We start from the raw sequence: 24,797 nt of genomic DNA, 5'->3' as shown, positions 1-24,797 counted from the left end.
CTGGGAGGGGTGGCTAACACCCCAGAGGACAGGATCACACTTCAAAACGACCTTGACAGATTAGAGAACTGGGCAAAAATAAACAAGATGAATTTTAACAGGGAGAAATGTAAAGTATTGCACTTGGGCAAAAAAAATGAGAGGCACAAATACAAGATGGGTGACACCTGGCTTGAGAGCAGTACATGTGAAAAGGATCTAGGAGTCTTGGTTGACCACAAACTTGACATGAGCCAACAGTGTGACGCGGCAGCTAAAAAAGCCAATGCAATTCTGGGCCTCATCAATAGGAGTATAGCATCTAGATCAAGGGAAGTAATAGTGCCACTGTATTCTGCTCTGGTCAGACCACACCTGGAGTACTGTGTCCAGTTCTGGGCACCACAATTCAAGAAGGACACTGACAAACTGGAACGTGTCCAGAGGAGGGCAACCAAAATGGTCAAAGGCCTGGAAACGATGCCTTATGAGGAACGGCTAAGGGAGCTGGGCATGTTTAGCCTGGAGAAGAGGAGGTTAAGGGGTGATATGATAGCCATGTTCAAATATATAAAAGGATGTCACATAGAGGAGGGAGAAAGGTTGTTTTCTGCTGCTCCGGAGAAGCGGACACGGAGCAATGGATCCAAACTACAAGAAAGAAGATTCCACCTAAACATTAGGAAGAACTTCCTGACAGTAAGAGCTGTTCGACAGTGGAATTTGCTGCCAAGGAGTGTGGTGGAGTCTCCTACTTTGGAGGTCTTTAAGCAGAGGCTTGACAACCATATGTCAGGAGTGCTGTGATGGTGTTTCCTGCTTGGCAGGGGGTTGGACTCGATGGCCCTTGTGGTCTCTTCCAACTCTATGATTCTATGATTCTATGAAAACGTCTCGCGACTTTGTTTCATTTGTCTAAAAACAAAGACATGTTTTGTTTATAAAGTTAATTTATTTTCCCTTCAATTTTTGAACTGCTCTTTACAGTATGTGTGACTTTAAAGAGCAGTTAATAAACTGTTGTTGTACCAAATTTGGCTTTGTTTGGACTTTTTTTGACCATAGGAACGCATTAATTGATTTTCAATGCATTCCTATGGGATTCCGTGATTCGCAAGACGAAAAATTCGCTAGACGACAAAACTTGCGGAACGAATTAATTTCGTCTTGCGGGGCACCACTGTACTGTTAGTGACAGCATCTTCACACACAAGTGCTACGGGGAATCGGGGTATTGTTGCAGTGTATTGCTTTAGAGCAGTGTGGCTATGCCCTTGGCGCATTGCTGCATTAAGATTATGGAGAATGGAGTGCATGGGCCAGCCTTCCTCAACCTGGTACTTTCCAGATGCTTTGGAATACAACTCCCTTCAGCCAGAAGAAGGACAGCACTGGCTATGTGACTCTTTCTCTTGCCATTTGTGTGTTTGAGCATAGAGTTCTTCTTCCCAAGACTGCCTGGTTTATGTGCACTTAAATATTTATGGCTTTAAATACCTTCTTGAATTGTGTTGAGACTTGTAGTTAAACATGGCCTTTCACTTCCAAGTATCATGCCGTCTCTACACAATTCACTTCTTATTTATCTTTGACCTTAAAAAAAACCCCTGCTCTTTCTCAAGGAAGCTTTTGGAAATCTTTCCTCAGCCCTTTTCTGCTGTTGGCTGAACTTTTTAAAACGTTTGCAATAGACTCTCTGCTTACGTGCGTGTGTAGCTTCCAGGCATTTATGGGTGGCATTGTTCTTCATAATTTAGCACAAATATGTTGGGCTCTGCACTTTATTTACATTTTACAAGGGTGGCAGGAATTACATCAATAGTTCCACCAGTAGAACAACATCTTTAGTTTGAGCAAATTTGTTTGATTTTAAGTTTGTTAAAGACTTAGGATCTAGCCTAAGACCTTAACAAAGGGTGGAAAAGAAATCTGCATTAATAGAAATGGTTGAATTATTTCCTGTGTGTGTATGTCATTAGCAAGATGTTTCTTACATTTACGCCCCACTTTTAAGGTAAGACTGTCTCCTAAAGCTTACAATCCTACAACAAGAGACAACATTCTAGGGGTACTGTAGATTTGTTTATGATATACTCACCTCATCTCTGGCAGTTAGGGTCATAATCCGGGTTCCAGGTTTCTGCCTCCAAAGGGGTGGGGGCATATGGGAGGGGCTGGTAAGCCGATAGAAACATCCCTTCCACTCATCTGCAGAGTCAAGGCTGCATTCAAATAATCTATTTTGTGTCTGTTACACATTTGGGGATTCACATGCTCACCCCATTATGTGATAATTGCAACAGTCATAGAAATTTCAACCTGACTGGGATAAGGAACATTTTGCTTGGGTCAAAACATACAGTGCTGCATAAGCCCCCCCACCCTGTTTGTTCCGCTTGCCAAGGGATAACAATATTTGAAAGTGCAAAAGAACGGGAACCCTGCCTGGCAAGATATTTAGAGCCTTCACTCACACCAGAAGTACTTAGTGATGGTTAAAGCAATGCAACAGTAGCATAAGACCAAACTGAATTGGGCTGATTTAGAATCTCGATTAATGTCATGGAGCAACACACCAGTTTCCATGCTAGCATGAAGAGAGAGCTAAATGCTTCCTCCAGCAGGTTGCTGCTTATAGTGTATGTATAGTGTAGACACAGATATTTGGATATACATACCATACATGCTGACTTCAGCTCCTCTCAAATATAGCATGGATTGTGTGTCCCCCCCACTCCTGTTGCTTTTAAAAGAGGGCAATTTTTCAAGTTTATACCAAATGTCACTCTATTTCATTTTCAAATATATTCTCCGGGAAAGAAGGCTCGCTCTACCCATTTTCAATCTCTAAAGTTAATACATGAATTTATATTCTTTTCTCCCACTCGCTCTCTTAAATTAAGAGGCGTAATTACCAGGAGCGCTAGCAACAAACGAATAAAGTGCCATGGGAGGAGGAGCTGTCACCACTGGCTGCCTGGGGCAGCTGCCCCCCTTCCGACCAGGCTCCTTCCCGCTCCCTCGAGGATTCTGCTTATACGGCAGTTTCTCTCTCATATCCAGAGGCAGGAAGCAACCCTTCCCCACATCAGGGCCATCATAAAAATTCTTCAAGTTTATAAACCACTGTTTTATGTGAGCATCTTTCCTTTCCACATAAATTTACCTATTTGCTGAGATAGCTGGCCGGCTACCTCGCAGGGATGCTGTAGCAGTGAGCTTCCTTCATAGGCACACTGTTTAGATTAGGTGACTTTTGAGGCGCTGTCCAGCTGTATGATTCTACTTGTTACCACAGGCACAACAACGATCCAAGCAACCTCAAACATGCACCACCACCTGCCAAAAGGAACAGACTTTTCCAGTAATAAGATTCAGCATTTGCATAGCACAATCTTTGGCAAGGTACTGTGCAGTCATTTAGTGTTCCATCTAATCTTAAGATTTTTCACATTTGGCACACATGCTTCCAGATGCTGTGTAATACTCAGGACAGACACTAGAAACTAATGTGTGTCAACAGCACTAGGTGCAACACTGAAGAAGAAGAAGAAGAAGAAGAAGAAGAAGAAGAAGAAGAAGAAGAAGAGGAAGAAGAGGAAGAAGAAGAATTTTATTATTTATAGTCTGCCCATCTGGCTGGGTTTCCTCAGCCACTCTGGGTGGTTGACAGCATATTAAAAAATTGTAAAACATCAGATATTAAAAATTTCCCTATACAGTGCTGCCTTCAAGTGTCTTCTAAAAGTCAGATAGTTGTTTATTCCCTTGACATCTGATGGGAGACGTTCCACAGGGCGGGCACCACTACAAAGAAGGCCCTTTGCCTGGTTCCCTGTAGCATCACTTCTCACAGTGATGGAACCGCCAGAAGGCCCTCAGTGTCCGGACTGAACGATGGGGCGGAAACGCTCCAGTGCTTGCCACACATTATTTCTTAGTAATCCTGGCTCACAAATCAGCTTCTCAGCTACTACACTACACTCTGTTGCTCTATTGGCATCTGCCTGTCTCAAGAGACAATGGAGTGCACCTCTGAGGATGAAGCTGAACCGCTGTGCTAGCAGCACTGAAGTGACTTCCCCAGGGCACAAGACTGGGCAATGTGTGTGCAGCTTCTGGGCTGCCCAGACGACAAGACCCCTTTCTCGGCCTCGCTGATATGATCCAAAGAAAAGCAGAGCAATACGTTTGGCACCAGCTGAGCTGCCGGAGTTGAGAAGGAGGCATACAAGGTGCCATCCAACTACTTTAGGGACTCCACTCTAGATTTGTATAGGGTTTACTCCTGAGCCTTCTCTTCTTTCAAAGATATCCCTCAAGGCAGCAGTGGTTTAGGCTCAGTTTTCCTTCTCCTAGATCTGCCAGAACCTGCCTTTTTGTGTAGGGGAAGTGTAGGGGAAGACCCTAATTCACCGAAGGTTTGAGACCCTCACCTGGTTGAGCTGGCCAGTCAAAGCCATTCCCAGGGTGTGGCTGCTGTCACATGCTGACAGCTTCTAGGAGCTGCAAGTGAGAGCTGAGTGCAGTGTAGGAACCAAAGATGGACAAACTACCCCAGAAGGAGCATGACACGTCCCCCATGCCATGGGGGTACTACCACTGCCCTAACCCTCTGCACACCACTACATTATATTACATTACACTATACTAGACCAGAGCCTTTACACTTGCTATCTACACTTCAAAAAAACAAAACGTATACCGTATTTTTCAGTGTATAAGACTAGGGTTTTTAAAAAAAAAATTGTCAAAAATCAGTGGGCGTCTTATACATGGATAGTGCTGAGGGTGGACTGGCGATTGGTTGTTGCCCAAAAATAGGGGGTGTCTTATACATGGGAGCATCTTATACACAGAGAAATAAGGCAATTGCTAATTTCACCAGTGGCATCTCATCTAGTTATCCCCATCTACCAGTTGCTCTCAAGTGGAGTCCCCGCCCCCACAACCTGCCACCTGATCCTTTTATTTAGTGATACCATGGACTGAACCTGGGATCCTCTAAATGCAGAGAATGTGCTCAGCCAGGGTTAGGGTGTGAAACCTAAGACGCTGGCAAGTTAGCAATGTCATGTAACTTTAAGTAGTCAAGCTCGTTAAGTAGTTAAGTTGCTCAGTATATAAAGAGTGTTTGTTTTCTCTGTGTGTGGGGCGTGAAGCAAAAATGTCCGAAAGCTCCGGAGGTGTTTCTGTTATCTTTCTGCAATAAACCTGTCTTTGGAAAGACAGGCTTCCCTGTGTCGTTATTTCTTTGCTGCTGAGACTCTGAAGCTTGTACTGCAACAAGAATCTCTGCACTGGACTTAATTAATACTCTGCAAAGAGAGCTGTTGCTGGTGGCGCAGCGGAAGCGTTTACTGGACCAGTACACAAACTCTCTTAGGTTATGGACCCCTTCTACGTTTCTACAGCTGTATTGTGTGCAGAGAAAGTGAAAGCAGCATTCGGATGAGAGAAGACCGGCTTGGTCGTAAATCCAGCTCTTAAAGGAACTAAAAGGCTTCAGAGGAGGCTGGAGGCATCTGAAAAGTGAGTAAAACAAATCCCAAGGGGAAAGAGAAGAAAGGGCACACAGAGGGAGTAGCAGCAGATCCCAAGAATGGCAGCGGAAAATTTCCAGGTTCCCTTTACAAAGTTGAACTCTGCTAATTACGTGCAGTGGTCTAAGAGGGCTCAAGTCTGGTTGGAAGCCAAAGAAGTGTGGGCTGACTATGTCCAGAGGCGAAGGCCGTTTGTGGCTGTTGCAGCAGATGCCACAGCAGAGCAACAGGCTGCTGCACATGCTCAGAACAGGGAACATGATAAAATGGACACTAAAGCTAGATGCATGTTGATGGTATCGATAGACGATTCCCAATTACCTCATGTGGAAAATTTAAGGTCTGCATTTGAAATTTGGGAAGCTCTTAGGCGAATTCACCATAGAGCCACGCCCGGAGAGAAGGTGAACATTATACGTGCTTTGCATGAGTTGAAACTGAAGCCAGGGGATAGTGTGGTTGAACACACATCACAGATGACTGAGTATTTCAACCGACTGTCGTCTTTAGGTGTGAATTTTCCTGAAAATATTAAAGTTTATACTCTGCTTAGCAGCCTGCATGCAGGGTTTGAAAACTTAGTACTAACTTTACAAGTTTTGCCAGAGGACCAGCTGAATATGAATTATGTGACTGGTAGATTGTGTGAACAAGAATATCAACATCATCGAAAACGTATTGACAATTCAAATACCCCAAGGGCTGGATGTGCAGATAATTCCCAGCGTGGGGAAACTAGCAGGCAGAGCTGTAAGGAAGCCTCACAAGTGTCTGCTATGGCCAGCAAGTCATGTTTTCGATGTGGCAGCAGGTTTCATTTGATAGCAAAGTGTCCAGAAAAGCAACAGGAATTTCAACAGTCCAAGGCCAGTTTCCGGAGTTACAGGGGAAGACGACGTGAGAACTACAAGAATCAACGATCCAGAGGGGGAGCAGGTGCTGATAAGGGACTATCTGCAATGGCAGCACAACAGAGTCCTAAAAGGAGCCAACAAGCCTTGAAGTGGATAATTGACAGTGGAGCAAGTCACAGTTTAGTTCCAGCGACATCTAGTGGCCGCTTGATGAACTGCAAGACATTGCCAGTTGCAAAAACCGTGACTATAGCAGACAATAGTAAACGAGAAATGAACCTTAAAGGCACAATTTATGTTAACTGTTTGCAAACTAACCTTCCTGTTTTTCTTCTTCCAGGAATGAAGAATGGACTTTTGAGTGTGTCATGCCTGGTAAAAAGTGGTTTTAAGGTTGAGTTTGAAAATGATGTGTGCACCATTTCGAAACAGGGAAAGGAGCTAGTTAAAATTCCCTGTGAGGATGGGCTTTTTGTTTTGGTTGAAGAGCAATTAGCAGCAGGTAGATGTTCAACAGGTGAAGTGCAAGCTAAGTGTGTAAATAAGGCTCCTCATACAGGTTGTGCACATCTACTACACAGAAGGTTAGCTCATATATGCTTTAAGTATGTAAGCAAGATGCCAGATTTAGCTGAGGGGTGTAACATTAAACCCTGTCAAAATTTTCTGGATTATTGTGCTTGTAAACATGCTAAGGTTAAGACATGTAACTATCCTAGATCTGATAGAGTAAGCAAGAAACCCTTTGAACTTGTGCACACAGACATGTGTGGCCCTATGCCAGTCAAATCGCTTGGAGGTGCGAGATTTATGCAAATTTTGGTGGATGACTTTTCAAGGGCTAGTTGGGTTTTCTTTCTGAAAGAAAAATCACAAGCAGCTTCCATCCTGATGGATTGGATTGAAGAAGCCGAATGTAAATTTGACACCAGGGTACGTAAAATACAATCAGATCGTGGTGGGGAATATGTGAACCACACGCTGGAGACGTGGTTAAAAAGGAAAGGTATAGTTCATAGACTTACCAATCCCTATTCACCACAGGAGAATGCAGTTGCCGAAAGAAAATTTCGAACATTACAGGAAGCCATTACTGCTTTGCTGTTTGATTCTGGACTTCCACAGCGTTTTTGGGCTGAGGCTGCACTGTATGCGAATTATACTTTTAACAGAGTGTACAATAGCACAGTAGGCAACACTCCTTTCTTCATGCTGTTTGGAAAAAAACCCAAAATTGATCATCTAAGAGTTTTTGGATGTCGTGCTTATGTGCTGGTGCCTAGGGCACAACGTAGGAAAGGCGATCCTAGGTCTAAAGAAATGTTTTTCTGTGGTTATCAAGCAAACACAAAAGGTTGGAGATTTGTGAATGTAGAAGGCAATCAAACGAAAATCACAATCAGCAGAAGTGCGGAATTTTGTGAACAGGATGGTTGGAATAAAATTGATGGAAATCCTGACATACTATTTGATGTGGTGAACAGTAGCAATGAAACTCAGGCCCCAGGGCAGGTATTAGTTCCAGAACAGACTGAGGAATTTGAGTCTGAGGACAAGGGTGAGAAATCGTCTAGTTCACCCAAATCTGTAAAGTCAGAATCTTCTAGCTCTAAAAGTTCACCTGTACAGCAAGAGAGACGTGTAAAGTCAGAATCAGAAAGTTCTTCAACTACTAGTGACAAACAGGTGACGACTAGTGATTCTGGGTCAGAGGGGGAAACTGAAGGAACATCGCAGGAACTGTTAAGGCGTTCTAAGCGTACCAACAAAGATAAACCTCCTGAAAGGTACCAAGCTATTAGTGTTTGGGCTGGTTTGGCAAATTGCGAACCTGAAAGTTTTGAGGAGGTTGAGCAATTACCCCAGGAGGAGGCCAGTAGGTGGCGTGAGGCCATGCAAAAGGAGTTGAATTCTATGAAAGAACTGGGTGTGTTTTCCATCACCAAACTGCCAGAAGGTACCAAGGCAGTAAGTTGTAGGTGGGTGTACAGGATAAAGACAACAGCGATGGGGAAACCAGAGTACAAAGCAAGACTTGTAGCTCGAGGTTTTACGCAAAGAAAGGGGTTAAATTATTCCGAAGTCTATGCACCCACTTCAAGGAGTGAAACCCTACGGGCACTATTAGCAGTTGCTGCTCAGAAAGGGTTCAAAGTGAATCAATTTGATGTCTCTACAGCTTATCTTCATTCAGACTTGGCTGAAGAGCTCTATATGGAGCTACCGCCAGGATTGAAAGTTGGTAAATCAAATCAGGTATGGAAACTACATAAATCTATTTATGGACTCAAGCAATCTGCTCATAATTGGAATGAGTGTTTGAATGACGTTTTGGTAGGCATTGGTTTTAGCAGGAGCAAGGCTGACAATTGCTTATATTTCAGAAGTTCAGGAGATGCTCAAGAATCTTTGCTTGTTTATGTAGATGACCTGATTTATACTTCAAAGACACAAGAACAAGTAAAAAAACTAGCCAAAGAGTTAAATAAACACTTCAAAGTTAAGAATCTTGGTGATGTGAAGGTCTATCTTGGTGTTCAGATAGATAGGACCAAAAATGGCAGTTTTCTACTGAATCAAAAAGGCAAGATATTACAAATGTTGAAAAAGTTTAACATGACGGAGTGTGCAGGTGTTAGAACACCAATGGAAATAGGTTTTGTAAAAGACAATGAGTTCAAGGATAGTGCTGAATTCAAGCGTGCTGAAATCTTTCAGTCAGCACTGGGAAGCTTACTTCATCTTTCGCAATGGAGTAGACCAGATATTGCTTACGCTGTTAACTTACTCAGCAGAGAAGCTTCGAAACCTAGTGTAAATGCATGGAAAGGAATTCAGAGAGTGTTAAGATATTTACAGTACACCAAAGATTTTTGCCTTGAATTATCTTCGGAAGGACAAGCACAAATTACTTGTTGGGCAGATAGTGATTGGGCAAATTTAAAGGATAGAAAATCAGTGTCTGGCTGTGTAATAAAATTTGGTAACTCTCTGATTGGGTGGAGATCCAAGAAACAGAACCTGATTGCATTGTCGTCAACAGAAGCTGAGTTCTGTGCCTTGTCTGAGTTATGTAGAGATCTAGAATTTTACAAATGCTTGGCACAAGAGATGTATGAAAAGGCCATTACTCCAATCACTGTATGGGGTGATAATCAACCGTGTCTTAAGTTGGCACAAAATGGGCAGTTTAAAGGTCGTACAAAACATTTGGATATCCGCTTTCAAAATGTTTGTCAAACGGTAAAAGCAGGAATTGTTAAATTAAATTACTGTCCCAGTCATGAAAATCAAGCTGATGGTTTTACAAAACCGCTTGGGTTTCAGCAGCATGAAAACTTTTGTGAAGAAATGGGTCTGAAGTAATTTTGTTTTTTGTATTGCCAGCGAGAGGGGGTGTTAGGGTGTGAAACCTAAGACGCTGGCAAGTTAGCAATGTCATGTAACTTTAAGTAGTCAAGCTCGTTAAGTTGTTAAGTTGCTCAGTATATAAAGAGTGTTTGTTTTCTCTGTGTGTGGGGCGTGAAGCAAAAATGTCCGAAAGCTCCGGAGGTGTTTCTGTTATCTTTCTGCAATAAACCTGTCTTTGGAAAGACAGGCTTCCCTGTGTCGTTATTTCTTTGCTGCTGAGACTCTGAAGCTTGTACTGCAACAAGAATCTCTGCACTGGACTTAATTAATACTCTGCAAAGAGAGCTGTTGCTGGTGGCGCAGCGGAAGCGTTTACTGGACCAGTACACAAACTCTCTTATGGGCCTATCCTGGCGTCTTCCCTGCCAATCATAATGGGGCATGTTTATCTCTGCCTCCTTCTGCCGTATAAGAAAAGAACAAACATGAATTCTCTCTCACTCCCTTAACTACCCTCCCATCACATCTGGCCTGTAATGTATTACCATGGCCACCCAAATGGCATTTGTTGATTTTAGTCACAATAGCGGGAGACGCCTGAAACAACTCACTGAGGTTTTTCCCCTGCACTAGTCAAAGAGCTCATCGAAACCCCACATTAATTGACTGTAACCTTTAAGATGCCTTTAAGATCTACTCATTCCTCTCAACTCCAGTTTCAAGTAGGCTGTTTTGTTTAAGTGCTACAAGAAATTCCTCTCAGTAGGAAGTGCAAGAAAGCTGGTGCCCGTAGAAAAGGTAAAAACACGTTTGAGGTATTCGATGTTAGCAGTGGATCGCCTATTAACCCTGGTAAAGAACAATGTAACCAAATTACAAATACCACAGGGAACCGCATAGAGATGTTGCATCTGATAATGAGACATCCAGTTTGAAGTAACTAGAAAGGGATATCTCTGTGGGGAGTGGGGGTGGCTACTCTACTTTTAGCTGAAGCTATTAAAAAAATTACCTCATGAACTGAGCCAAAACAAATAAGTACCTATCAACACACCATTCAAGGTTCTGCATTGTCAGGAAATTGCATTTTAATTGCAATTAAACACACATGCGTACATGAGCACATGGATACGCAACACAGAGTTATTCTACCTTGCTAGTGTTGCATCTCTCTGCACGACCTAAAGCATCAGTTTTGTTCATGCCTCTTGTTGAATCTGGTGTGACTTATTGTTGAGCAAATGCATATTGAATTGTGCTGAAAACACCTGGAGTGCAGGTGAGATATTACTATATTTAGCAAAAGAGGACTACTATGACAACCTTTCATTGTGCTTAGGCAAAGGAAGACGTTGTCATTTGACAGCCCAAATCTAGGTACTTTGTATAAGAATCATGTAAAGTCTACTACAGCGGGTGGCACTGTGGTTTAAACCACAGAGCCTAGGGCTTGCTGATCAGCAGTTTGAATCCCTGCGACGGGGTGAGCTTCCATTGCTCAGTCCCAGCTCCTGCCCACCTAGCAGTTCAAAAGCACGTCAAAGTGCAAGTAGATAAATAGGTACCGCTCCGGCGGGAAGGTAAATGGCGTTTCCGTGAGCTGCTCTGGTTCACCAGAAGCGGGTTAGTCTTGCTGGCCACATGACCTGGAAGCTGTCTGCGGACAAACGCCGGCTCCCTTGGCCTATAGAGTAAGATGAACACCGCAACCCCAGAGTCATTCGCGACTGGACTTAACTGTCAGGGGTACCTTTACCTTTACCTTAAAGTCTACTGAGACTTTGCTCTAAGACTAAGCTCTGAGAGAAGAGAAGAGCAGCAGTTCAAGTACAAATACAAATGTATTGTGCTCCCATTTCTAATTCCCTATGGATGACAAGATGCAGCAGGCACTGTGGAGCAAACTGAGCTGGACGAGCACATCCCACTTAGCTTCTGTGGTTTCAAAAGCCTATAGTGGGGTTAAGATCCTAAAGTTCATTTGGCCTGCACCCTTTACCATACTCTGGATGGAAGCAGTGGTGTGGCAGAATGCAGGGATATGGAACAGTAAGTGGGGTGAAAAGCTATGACAGAGCCAACTAATTTAGTTTTGCCCTCATCCTCTACCTAGAGAAGAGGAAAGTGAAAACCAGGGCCAGCCCCTGGACTGGACGAGTTTAAGAAGGCAGGCAGGTGGGGCTAGCTGAGAGCAGACTGAGGTTGGTGGGCACTGTCCCACTTTCCCAAAAGGGGCAGCCTCCACTGGTTGGAAGTTGGAGGAATGATTAAAAAAAATGCTAAATGAAAAGCAAAACATTATAAGCAATGATGGCACAAGTATTTGTGTGTGCACGGATACAGTTAGGGAATAAAATAAATGTATCTGAGGGGAAAGGAGTGACAAAATGTATAGGCCTGCATCTGGAATAGGGTTGAATTAGCTCCAGGCTTCAACTCAGATGCAGCCACCCATATATGGCCCACATCTTACTACATAGCCCATTTTGCGCACATCAAGTCCTGGATTAATTTCATGTTTCCTAACTGGACACAACTTTTTCAGGCTTCAAATGGAGGATCTTTGCCCAAGATCAGGTTGGATAGTCTCAAACTAATGGTCCCCATTAGGTGAATGTAAACTAACTGTATGTCCATCTCAAAAGGCAGGTAAAGTGGAAATGAATGAGGCAAGAACAGCTAACCCATAATGCTATTATTTTATTCTTCCAGTCATGTCAGAAATGTTCTTGGTTTCTGCCAAAATGCATATATTATTTCTGGTGCATCCAGCCAAAGTATTCTGGTTTTATTGTTTCCCTGAGGATTAGCATTGGAGGTTGGCCCTGAATGGGACATTCTCACAAATAGAGGACCATACATTTTCAGATTTGTTTTAACATCTTCATTAATAGAAAGGATAGAAACTATGTGAGATAATTATACTGGAAGTGGACTAAAGCGTGTTAGGCAATTGCCTACCACTTACCCATTGTTTGGCAAACTGTTAGATGAAATTCAGTGTTGGTAGGTACAAAATGGTGCATATTGGATTTTAAAAACAATAATAAACATTTTCCTTTCACCACTCCTGAAATATATTTGAGACATTCTGTATAGCACCCTGGAAATGCCAGCTGAACATACTACAGATGCAAAAAAGCAAACACAACATTAAGCATGATTAGGAAAGAAACAGTAAATCATGCCAGTGACATTTTAATGTGTCAGTTTAAATGAGTGGCCTTACATAAGTTTGACACGGTGGCCTGGTTTGCACATAACATTAAACTATACAGTGGTACCTCGGGTTAAGTACTTAATTCGTTCCAGCGGTCCGTTCTGAACCTGAAACTGTTCTTAACCTGAAGCACCACTTTAGTTAATGGGGCTTCTGCTGCTGCTGTGCCACCGGAGCACGATTTCTGTTCTCATCCTGAAGCAAAGTTCTTAACCCGAGGTACTATTTCTGGGTTAGCGGAGCCTGTAACCTGAAGCATATGTAACCCGAGGTACCACTGTATGGGTTAACTGCTCTTCCAACTGCTGACTTTGCTCCTTGGCTTCTGCTCTTGGCTGTTTGGAGAGATTCAGATGTTGCAACAGGCCAGACTCTAACTTGCTTCCTGGCAGGGGAGCAGGAGTAGAGGTGTGAGCCAGGTCAGTGTGTGATTTTGGTCATGCAATGAAAGAGACCATAGACACGGGAAAGCCGAATAGCACTAGGGAGCTCTCTACCAGTTACAGACCATAGTGTGACAGAGCTAAAAACAACAACACCACAGGGATTTAACAAATTCACGGAGTACTCATTGTCAAAATTTATTTTGGCAGCAACTTCCTTTTTAAGTCTCTGCTCCTCAGAGAGATATTCTATCTAATCTGGCCCAAGATCCCTTCAAGATTCATCCAAGACCCCTCTGCCTGAGATAGCTGCTTGCTGTTCTTCTGCTCATATGCTCAGCTTCCCACAAAACCACCTTATTTCCCTCAGGATCTGCTGCTACTTCCTCCTTGGTTTCTGACCCTCTGTCCAGGCAGAAGGTCTTGTTCTGTTGAGCAGGCAAGGGCAGGAAGTTTCTAACATAACAGGCCTGGCCAATTTCGGGACCTAATTCACATTCTCATACTATAAGAAGATGCAAACCCTCAGTGTGTCTTGCATTGATGGAGAGTAGTCATATATTGTAGAAGTGGCTTGGTGAAGCCAACAGAAGACTCTAGCACAGTCCAAAACTGCACTGCATGGTCAAAACACTTCATCTTGCTTTCATTTTACACATGTATCACAGCTTAGGATTTTACTTATGGATGTGCCCTTAGCCATGTCATAAAGGCCTTGGCTGATATAAAGAATAGGCTGTCCATAATAGCTTTCAGTATAGCAGGTGTAATGGGGGGGGCTGATTCTGAGCTGTGGAGTGCTGTTAAGTGATTCATCAACTCAGTGGGATTGGTGACCCACTCACAGTATCAGGCTTCTCATTTGTCCAAAGATGAAATCCTGCAATTCAATAAATTATCAAACAACGCTTCCATTTTTCAAATGTGATATCAATTCCTCATGGAATCTTCTGTTTGAGAGACTATCAGGTAAGTAATAATCCCTTTGGGGCAGTTTGTTTTTATACTAACAAGTCTTTTTGCCACGAAGGGAGGATGTGAAAATTGCAGCTTCCATCAGCACCACCAGGAACACCTTGTTTACTTGTTTATAGGATCTGTGAATCACCTTCCTCGGCAGAGCCCAAGGCAATACGCAGCAAAAGATAAATAACAAAATATATCAATAATTAAAACACATAAAAGACAAAAAATCTTGTATAAAAAAACCAGCCATTAAAACACAAATCCACACATGGGATTTGTTTGGGGGTAGACATTGCCTTGTTAGCATCCTTCCAATGTTAACATCCTTCGCTGTATCACTCAGAAGTATACAGGCTATTCCCTCCCACATATATATGCACACTTTCATAATATGCTCAACCTCCTTCCTTTGGCCATAAACACACAGTCACAAGCCACAGCAATCTATTACTAACCCCTTGCCTTTTCCTCTAAAGGGAGCCAGGAGCAATTTATCTGCTCATGTCAAGAGAGCAGGTGGCACTTGGACTCAAGGCTGAGGCCGCTTAGCCAATGATAAATAGCCTATTTACTGGCGCTGCATCTTTGGATGCTGTCCGCACGCAGACCAGAGAACAGCACAGAACTATAATAACAAACCTCATTGCAACCTTCGGCAGGAATGGGAAGACAAAGCACATAATAAATGGCTTTGTGCTAGAAAGGTGGGGTGGAATTGAAAGTTTCCTTCCAGGCCTGATGCCTTGGAATTCACATCCCTGGAATTATCTAGGGCACCTGCTTTATCCTGGCCATCTGTAATGGGTTGTGCTAGGAAAGAGAGAAGCTCTGTAATCAGAAAATTGAGAGAAATGTTTCTTGCTGTGATAATCTTATCGGCCAGCCAATATACATTAACTTTATTTTATTTTTATATTGTGGGGATACAGGTGCAACTGTACTCCCTACTCCTCTCCATTGTTGTGACTGGATTTGGGAAGCAATCAGAAGTTAGGTTTTGGGGGGGATGGAACATCCTGAATCTCCTTTCCTTGTTGGCAAAACAGGCCCTTAGTGATGCCATTTCTTTTCCACACTCTTAGTTCTAATAGCTATGCCTCTGCGTCCTTTATGCCTTGCAAACCTTTGATATGCTCTGGCAGCTTCATTTCTGACTGCTTCCTACGACGAGGAGTGGCTCTACATTTGTCAACAAGTTGCCCTTTCCCCACCCACCCTTCTTGCCCTGCCTAATGAAGCCAAAGCCTTAGTACCATCTGGCTTCACTTGGACCCACTCCTCCTCCAGTGTGGAATTAGAATGCTGTGTGAGTCTCGCCAGCACTGCTGAAGGATACTGTATGCTAATAGCTTATCTCCCTTGGTGCTGAAGACTGAGCCCTTGGTGTGTGGTTTTCCCCCTGGTTTGCATCTCTAATTAGGGCAGCGCTTGCTCGTTGTTTTCCTACGTGTGCAGAAAACACTACATTTTTCTGTGGAGCTTTAAAGAAATGGCAGATGGCAAAGAGAAAAACGGAATAGGAAAGAACAGTCTTTGTTTTGGCTTGGGTGGGATGGGAGGGCTGGCCGGGAGGATGGCATGGCATTGAAGGATGTCCTAACATTTCCAGACAGATGTCCTACAAGCCAGTGTGATCTATAGTCAACCCAAAACATTTTCTCTTGTCAGAGTTTAATCAGATATGTGGAGGCAAATGCTGTTTCAGCATGCCTTTAGTTTAGAGGAGGGGGTATGTGCATTTTTTAAAAAATCATTTTTATTGCAGGATATTCATAGACACCAAGGGTACATACAGCATCCCTGTTCTCAGTTCACAGAGTCCTTTCTATGGGTTAGTTACATTTGATGTGAGACACTGCTGTCATAGACATTGGGGTGGGGGGGAAGCAAGGGTAATGATTTTCCATTCCTTTGCTTACTGTATGTGTCAGGGTTTTGTGTCAGCATCATGAGGATATGTTCTTTATTTGTCTATCTGTTTGTTTTGGTGGTGCAAGATGTTGGAGAGCCCAGAGCACGTGCGCGTTAGTCCTTGAAGCTCTACTATCTTGTTCCTATTTGTCTCCAGGAACTGAGGAAACAAGGAAGCTTCTGGCTTGGCTCTCCCTTTTATATTGACAAGGGGAGGAACTGGATGGAGTAGTCTGGCATTTGCTTTGGTGGCAGACCATTTTCTTTTAGAGGAAGATCAGTTTTGAGGACCCTCAGCCTTCTCTAGACCAGTGTTTCCCAACCTTTTTTGGGCAAAGGCACACTTGTTTCATGAAAAAAATCTCGAGGCACACCACCATGCCAGATGGGGAAAGGTCACTATTTACCTATGTAAAAAAAAAAAAAAAAAAAAAAAAGTAACAGCATAAAAGGTAATGGTAAGCTATAGCTTGTTTAGCTTATACCTAAATCCGACACTGATTGGTCTCCCTTCCAAGGCACTCGAGGTCCCACATGAAAGCGAGCCCCCAGCAAGGCCTCGACGGCCTGCAAGGCGCTTCCCCTTGCGAGTGGGAAACGGGCGGGCGGCGGCCCGAGCACGACCTGACGCCCTCTCAGCTCAGCGAGCACGACCTGAAAGCTCTGTCCGCCTCCCTGCACGCCCTCCCGGACCTGGAGTACGGCGGCAGCAGCGCGCCTCCTTCAACGGGCCCCGACGGCAACCGCGAGCGGCCCCGTCGGCGGGCCTCGGCGGCGGACCTCCTGCAGGACAGCTCCGGCTTCGCGCCGGACTACGAGGGCTTCAAGTACCGGGGCGACCCTTACGAGGAGGTGGAGCCGCTGCGGAACCTGCCCGCCTTCGAAGCGTGCTCGCCGGCCTCGTCCGAGTCCAGCATCGACATCTGCTTCCTGAGGCCCGTCCACTTCACCAACGAGCCCGGCAGGACGGAGCGCACTCTGCAGCCGCTGCCCAAGAGCGCGGCGCCGACGCCACAAGCCAGCGGCACCTACAAGCGCGAGGTTTTCCGCAGCAAAGGCAAGCAGCTGAGCCGCTCGCTCAAGGAGTTCCCGCGCAGCAGCGGAGGCGGCGGCGGCTCCGAAGGCATCGCCAGCACCAGGCTATACAGCACCCGCAGCAGCAGCGGCAGCCGCCTGCCGGCCCCGACGGAGAGGGGCTTCCTGGCCCACGGCGCCCCCTCCGCCGCCTCCCGGAGCTCCCAGCGGCACCACTTCCCGCCGCCGAGAGGAGCGGGCGACCAGCCCAGCTTTCTGGAAGTAAGGAGAGCAAAAGGCAAGGGCAAAGGCGCTTCCTAGCCAGGGTCTAAGCGTGCCTATGTGGGGCACGTTACAGCCCCGTGGCGTCAGCGCCACGCAGGCAGTCAGGCAGGCTGACGGCGAGAGCCCCGCGCTGGGCGGCCTCTCCTCGCCGCCGCCGCCCCGCCTCTCGCCGCCCGACTTGCCCACCTCCCTCCCACGGCACACCAGGCAACGTCTCATGGCACACTTGTGTGCCGCGGAACACCGGTTGGGAAACACTGCTCTAGACATTTATTTGATTACTATACACTCAGAACCTATGCACATTTCATTTGTGTGCATTCAGCTTTATACACTTAGCAAAGATAGATAGCTGATGATAGATAGATAGATAGATAGATAGATAGATAGATAGATGATAGATAGATAGATGGCAACCCCACTACAATTTCCCCCAATGTGTTTTGACTATACAAGATTTTGGCGTCAGGTGTGACCTCCAGAATGTAACTCCTGTGTAATTTATGGGCTTACTGCACAGATGCTGCTAAAATGTCATTGCTGCAGAGATCCTGTCCTCCCTGGAAGTGGCACTAGTGGAAACAAATTAAGCCAGAATACCCTGAATAAGTCTCCCTCTTCTAGTTAACCAGTAGTGTATGATCCATAAAGCAGTGTTTTGGCATCTATTTACCAAGGTGAGAGGCATGACAGGTGAGGAGGTGCTTACTCAAACCTTCAGGCCTGCTGCTTACTCAGGAATGGACACAATTTCCCTTTTGATTATACTCTTCCCATCAACTTGTCTCCTCCATAACTTTTTGTATCTACGTGTTCCTATGTAAATCTATGTGTCTTTGGGGAGTGGGAAACAAAGAGGGAGAGAGTCACTTGCATCCCTTTGCTTGCTTTGCAGTTGGAGGCAGAGCTACAGGTGCTGAAGAGCCAGACAGGCGCCCATCATCAGAGTGTCTTCATCACTAGAGAGGAGGTGAACGCGCTGAGGTGAGCCTCCTCTCCTGCTTTCAGGGCACCCAGGGAGAAGAGAAGAGACCAAGACCATCTAATTAGGAAGAAGAAATCAAATTCCTTAGTGATAGGGTTGTGAAGTTTAATTGGTATGATTAATTAACTAAACTGTAATCTCAGATTAAAATTTCTCTCCTGGCTAATTGGCAGGCTGAAAACAAGAGGGCAGAACTCTTGAACAGTTTGCCAACCTGTGTGGAAAAGCAGGCATTTTAAGGTGGCTTTTCTTTCTAGTTTTTAATACCCAAAGCTAAGAGCTGAGATGTCTGTCAAAATGAAGCTTTGCTCCTCTGCAGCCCTCTCTCTATAGAATTTGTTGGCTGCTTTATCTTGGTTGGTTGCTTTATCCAGGGCAAGCAAAGTGACCAAACAAACAGACCCAAACCCCCACATAGATACATTAAAACCAAAAGGAAAAAAGAAGAAGAAATAACATTAAAAACATACCAACTGCTTCCAAAGAGTCACAGATTGTTAAAGGTCAAAGGCCTGGTTATAGATGAAAGCTTTTGCCTGGTGCCTATATATAATGAATTTAAATGTGCATTTTATCCTTTACTTCTTTTGGTAATGTTTTCTTCTGATTTTTTTGGGGGGTTAACTTTGCTGTGTTAAATGTGCATTCTGTAGTTGACCTCCTTTGCAATGTTTTATTTTGAAATCTTTCAGATAATATTTTAGTTTCTTGTTAATTATGTTGCCTTGATTGTATACTTTGATGTTTTAATGTGTTGTTAACCGCTTTGAGGTCCCCCCCCCAAAATATATATATATAAAGTGGTATAAACATGAAATGAAATGAAATGGTGCCAGGTGAGTCTCCTTGGGGAGAGCATCCCATAAACGGGGAGCCACTTCAGAAAAGGCCCTTTTTTTGTAGCCACCCCACTTCTGGACATCTTGCAGAGGGGGAGCCCAAAGATAGAACAATATTAGGAAGTGCTGAGCTGAAATTCGCATTGCTGCTTCCTATAATCTCTTAACTTCCATAGTACTTCATTAACCTTCCTCCACTCTCCAAAGATACTTTGACTGTTGTGTAGTTCCATTTTCCTAAAGCAGATGATAGTCGGTCATTCTAACACTGAGTGGTAGCTTTTGCTTCCTGAACTGCAAATTATCCCACAATTAATATAAACTGTTCTCTCACTTCAGAATCCTAATACAGGCATCTTCACCCATGGTTTTCAGGGATTGTATTTATTGTGAAGTAGGTAACTGATAATTTAAGATTGCAGTTAAATCGGTTTTGGAACCGCAAGAGCAAGAGCAAAAATGCAAACTAACTTGGATATGCATGATGAGCCCAAAGGAATCTTAGTTAATTCAAATCACATTGATGATTAAACCTTGCTGTACTTCGCACTGATATAAATATAAAACTATTCAATCTTACTTTGCCATATTTTTGTAAGAAAAGATGTTGTCACACTGCAGTTTGCCTTGTCACCAAAAGGCAGCCGTGCCAACTGTGGCGTGAAGGCAGAATGGCAGGCAGGTGGGCAAGTGAGCTGTCAGTGCAGGTAGCGGGCATCGAAGATGAGCCACAGAGGAACAGGCTGGGGCAGCTCCCCACAACCGTCCTCTGCTCTGGCTTCATATCAGGCACCGATACCACTGCTTTGGTCTTAGCAGGGAGGAAGAAGATGGCAGTGAAGTAGGGCAGTTGCTGGAGAACTGCCCACAAGAGAGAAATGGTTTCTAGGATGAGGAGGAGGTAGCTGCAGGCAGGTGGGGAGCAGGTCAATGTGGGTGCGACGGTTGCTGTGGAAGGCTGTTTCCTATTCACTCTGCTCCCCATTGCCAGTGACAGTGTTACTGTCTGCAGCTAGGGACGGGCAAAGGGGAGAAAGACTTCATCCTCTCCATTACTGTCTTCCCTGACCAAGGGATCTTGGGATTGGAGTGAGCTGTGACAGGTGGGTTGGGAAGTTTTGGACCAGTTGGGGGGGGGAGGGGAATTGGCAATGGGAGAAGATTGGAGGAAATTTAAAGACTATTTACAGAAATATTGCAAAATTAAGGAATGTTAGAATGATGTTGGATTGAAGTTAAGTGGTTTCTAGCTGCAATGGTTTAAAAGAATATGGAAAAATTGGATTTTTAATAGGTAAAAATTTAATGTTATAATATATTAAGATTAAAGATCAGGATAATAAGGAGGGAAAGGAATTGCTGAACTAATAAATTGAACTGGAATACAAAAAAGGGAGGTATGAGGAGGTCCGGGAAACAAGTAAATGAAAGATAAGTGATGTAAAGATGGAATTATTTTTAACTGTTTTTTATTTCTTATTTTTTCTTTTTTCTTTTTCATTATGTAATACTGTGAAAACTTTAATAAATATTTATTTTTAAAAAAGGGAATTGGCAATGGGGCATCAGCAGGTGAGGACGAGGGGTCGAAGGAGCTCTGTGGGGTGGGGAGGTTGGGTGAGGTGTAAAGGGAGGCAGGTTGGCAGCATGGTGTGTAGAAGCAACACAGGCACAGAGGGAAGCCCCTAGTACATAAGTAATTGCTGGTGTGATAATAATAATAATAATAATAATAATAATAATAATAATAATAATAATAATAATAATAATTAATAATATCTTTATTGTCATTGCCCCCTCTCGGGGACAACGAAATTACTTGGCTGCTCCATCCACCCAGGAAGGGCACTCCACACAAAATCAAAACAACTATAGATAACATGTCCTGCCGACTATAAACAAGTCTATTTTGGCAGGACAAAAAAGCCAAATTCTGAGTTGAGGAGCAACCAGCCGCTGCATCTACACGCGCCGCCATCTTATCCGCTCCCTATAGAGTAAACAAAAAAGTTTTGAAACACACCCAAACTGCGTTCTTTGGGATGGTGTGTGTGTCTGTGTAAATTGAAATGTTTATAGTAACAAAAAATTGTCTTGACCTCTAATCTCCCTAATATTGTTGTCATTATTTTATAATTTATTATTAGATTTATATACCGCCCTTAATCATAAGATCTCAGGACAGTTCACAGAATAAAATACAAGATAAAAACAAGTAAATAATTAAAAACAAAACAGCTAAACAATAACCATCCCTTCCCACAGACACATATTGTTATTGAAACTGATTTCATAATAAACTAATTTATGTCCATTTTATTTGCTGACACTATCTCCCCTTCATATTTTTATTAAAGTGTTACGGCTGTGTGTTGGCATGCTATTAGTGTTTGTTATTTGGGTTGCCATCTACCTCACCCCTTTTTTATGAGGGCGGGACCCCTTAAATCTCCTGCACTGTCTTTGTTGGCATTGCTGCGGCTCCCTCGTCGCTTATCCCTTGCATTTGCTTTCCTCCCCATGGAACCAGCCTTGCTGTTTGTTTTTGATTTTTACTAGCTGCCTGCCTTTTAAACAGAGGATCTGTCGGCATCCATGTAAGAAAGACTCAGCGTCTTGCCTTTTTGTAACACTGATGTGCTTCCAGCAGGAAAAAAAATAGTCCCCCTAGTGTGCTGTTGCAGATGGCAGAGGTGTACATGTTGTGATTGAATAAGAGAGAAGTTATAAAACAGCATTCCAGCAGAGGGTTCGGAGGCCCTTATAAAAGCTGTGGTAGAAATAGATAACTCCTCGTTCTGTTATTAAAGCTTTTACAGCTCCCTTTCCAAGGCAGTTGTACCAATAACTGAGCAGCAGCAACAACAAAAGTTTGGTTGTTTTAATTTAAAATAAAAAGCTCAGACGAAGCCTGTTAGATCTGTGATGACTTGCATTAGTGTCCTGGTCTGATGGGAGACTTTGCAGTTGGGTTTTCATTGCTTTACATTCAAATGTGCTTTCTCTGTTGTCATTTTTAAAGTATGGATGTCTCTGTGGTATAAAAGAAAGATTAAACTACGCATTTCTCCCTCGCAGCTGACTGTGCAAAAGCTGCACTTTAAAAAGTTCTTCTTAATGTGTAGTTTGCTTGGTCTCTAGGCTGGTAACGCAAGGTTTCAATCAGTTTGATATAAAAGAGGGAAAATGCAGCAAAAAAGCGTCCCGTGTTCTGCTCAACTGTCCCAGTAGAACACAGCTTCAGAATTGGCCACAGGAATGTCCCCCATTTTGCTTTACAGCTAATGATCTACCAATTGAGGTTTTTTTTAAAAAATGAGTCCATCTGTTTAGGGGCCATTCTTTATTTCACCCTGCAACTTCTGCCTCTCCTCTTATGAGTTTATTATGTGTATTTTTGAGACGGATGATCCAGTTCTGTGACTCTGCTGATGCCAATGTTTATGTTTCACCAGGCCCAGGCATACTGATTTTCAGTCCAAAACATGTGAAGGGCAGAAACCTGGGGGAACCTGTTGTAGTAAATATAGTTTTGGAGAACTGAATAAAGCAAAGAGCGTCTAAAGTTCTCCTACTTTTCTGAAATATGGTATGCATGATGCTACAGGGAAATTTAAAAATTCTGCAAACAATACGCATGCTCGTCTTCTGATTGATATGGTACAGCTCTATCGGTAAAACCAGCCTTCTGTTCCTTGCCTTCTGGGAGCTGGAAGGTTTCAAAACATTTTATCAATGACTAACCAGATCTGCTGGCGTGGACTGCAGCACCTTCCCCAAATAGGACAACCTATAGGCTTCTGATTTTCCCTTCCAAAGCCCATTAATGAGTGTTAATCTTCATAAATCAACATTTGCCACATCCATTTGCCAACAATGTCAAGGACAGAAGAGGAAAACAGTCGGATTTTCAAGTATTCCCAGGCTTGATGACAACTCTGATGCCTTTGGAAGTAACAAGTTTATAATTTGCACTCTCTGTCCATTCCTCCTCCCTCTTTTGCCTGCTACCTTGAAGAAATGCAGCTTACAACAAGCCCTTGTCAGGACAGAGGAAAAAAGTACTGACACCTGTGAGAACAGGATGCTGGACTAAACAGGCATTTCGTCTGATCCATTGGGGTTCTTAAGTTCTTATTTCTGTCCCATGTTACCTCCAGGGTAACCTAAGCACGTATTCTATTGTATCTTACATTTGCCCCCTCAGCTACCATCTGCTGTTTAACTCCAGGAACTTCTAGAAATTCAATATTCAAATACTTCACCCTGCCTTTGAAAAGAGGGGCGGGGGAATTATTATTCAATGACAATACTGCCAGTATTCACCCTATCCATGGCAGTGTTGAAATCTGTGACCAACCTACAGTCCTGGAGCCAAGGGATGTGAGACTTCCTTGGTTCCACACCCGTAGCATAATGGTTGAGATATGAAGCTATGAACTAGGTGGTCCTGACTTCAAATCTACCATAAATAGGTGAACCACTTTCCCTTTCATCAATCTATCCTACCCCATCCATATCACATGACTAGTAATTAGGTTTTTTTAATCCTTTATTGTATCTGAGGGAGGCTCAAGAGGAGGAAGGATTCTGTGCTTTTGGCAGCCTTCAGCAATCTGGTGCTCTGCATGTGTTTTGGATCCCAGCAAAATGGCCATGCTGACTGGGACTTATAGGAGTTGCAGTCTAAAACACATCTGAATGTCAGGTCACCTGGTTGAGAAAGACTATTATAGGTGTCTTCCATACAGACCTTGTGATTAAACACACACTTTTGAAAAACAAATGCAGAAATGGGAGGACAAAGACACCCTGTGTTAATCCCCCAAATCTGTATTCATAGCCTATGTGTGAGGGCTCTAAAAAGAAAGATAGAAACCCTTTGTTTTCTTTTTCTTTAATATGGAAAGTAAATTTTCCCTGGGAAGCTTGAAAGACTTTATCTATTTCCCCTCCTCCCTTCCTACTCATGAGAACAAAGCACTCTTTTTATCAAACATTTTATAACATTAAATGTGAAATTCTTTTCCAACATTATTACTTCTGAGGAGATGACAAAAGCAATATTAACACTGTCAGTCCCTCACTTGCACCCTGCCTCCCATAAAGCACATTAGCTGTGTGACTTAAGGCTGATTTTGGCATTTGATACTATTGACCATGCTGTAATGAACAGGTTTGCAGAGTAACAGGTTTTACCTGAACGAGGAGGAGGAGTAGAAGGATGAAGAAGAGGAACATGACTATTCGGTTGGCTTTGTTTGTTTTTTAAACCCCCGAAGACTTAAGTAGCAGCAGATGAAGAGACCTCTTCAGCTGGAACAAATCTTAACGTTTTCTTTCTGCTGTCAAACAAGTACTCCAGTAAATCCTAAATGTTGTCTATGGATTTAGTGACTGGGTAGAGCCTCAGTAATTCTAAAGAAAGTCATGTTCTTGCCAGTGTCCATTAGTCACACTTGCTGGA

General features: G+C 43.6%; 1 protein-coding gene across 2 annotated transcripts in view; it reads left to right on the top strand.

Annotated features, from left to right (window-relative positions):
- MAD1L1 (mitotic arrest deficient 1 like 1) overlaps positions 1-24,797 on the top strand; it is a 464,454-nt gene that overhangs the window by 218,014 nt on the left and 221,643 nt on the right. For both annotated transcript variants that reach the window (XM_082199731.1, XM_082199732.1), the window contains exon 14: positions 18,402-18,490. In XM_082199731.1, the coding sequence (XP_082055857.1) occupies positions 18,402-18,490 (89 nt within the window). The remainder of the gene's footprint in view (positions 1-18,401; positions 18,491-24,797) is intronic.

The sequence above is a fragment of the Podarcis vaucheri genome, assembly GCF_965113315.1.
Source record: "Podarcis vaucheri genome assembly, chromosome: 14".
Classification (NCBI taxonomy): domain Eukaryota; kingdom Metazoa; phylum Chordata; class Lepidosauria; order Squamata; family Lacertidae; genus Podarcis; species Podarcis vaucheri.
The sequence above is the reverse complement of the archived record's forward strand: the minus strand, read 5'-3'. Positions and strand labels throughout refer to the sequence as shown.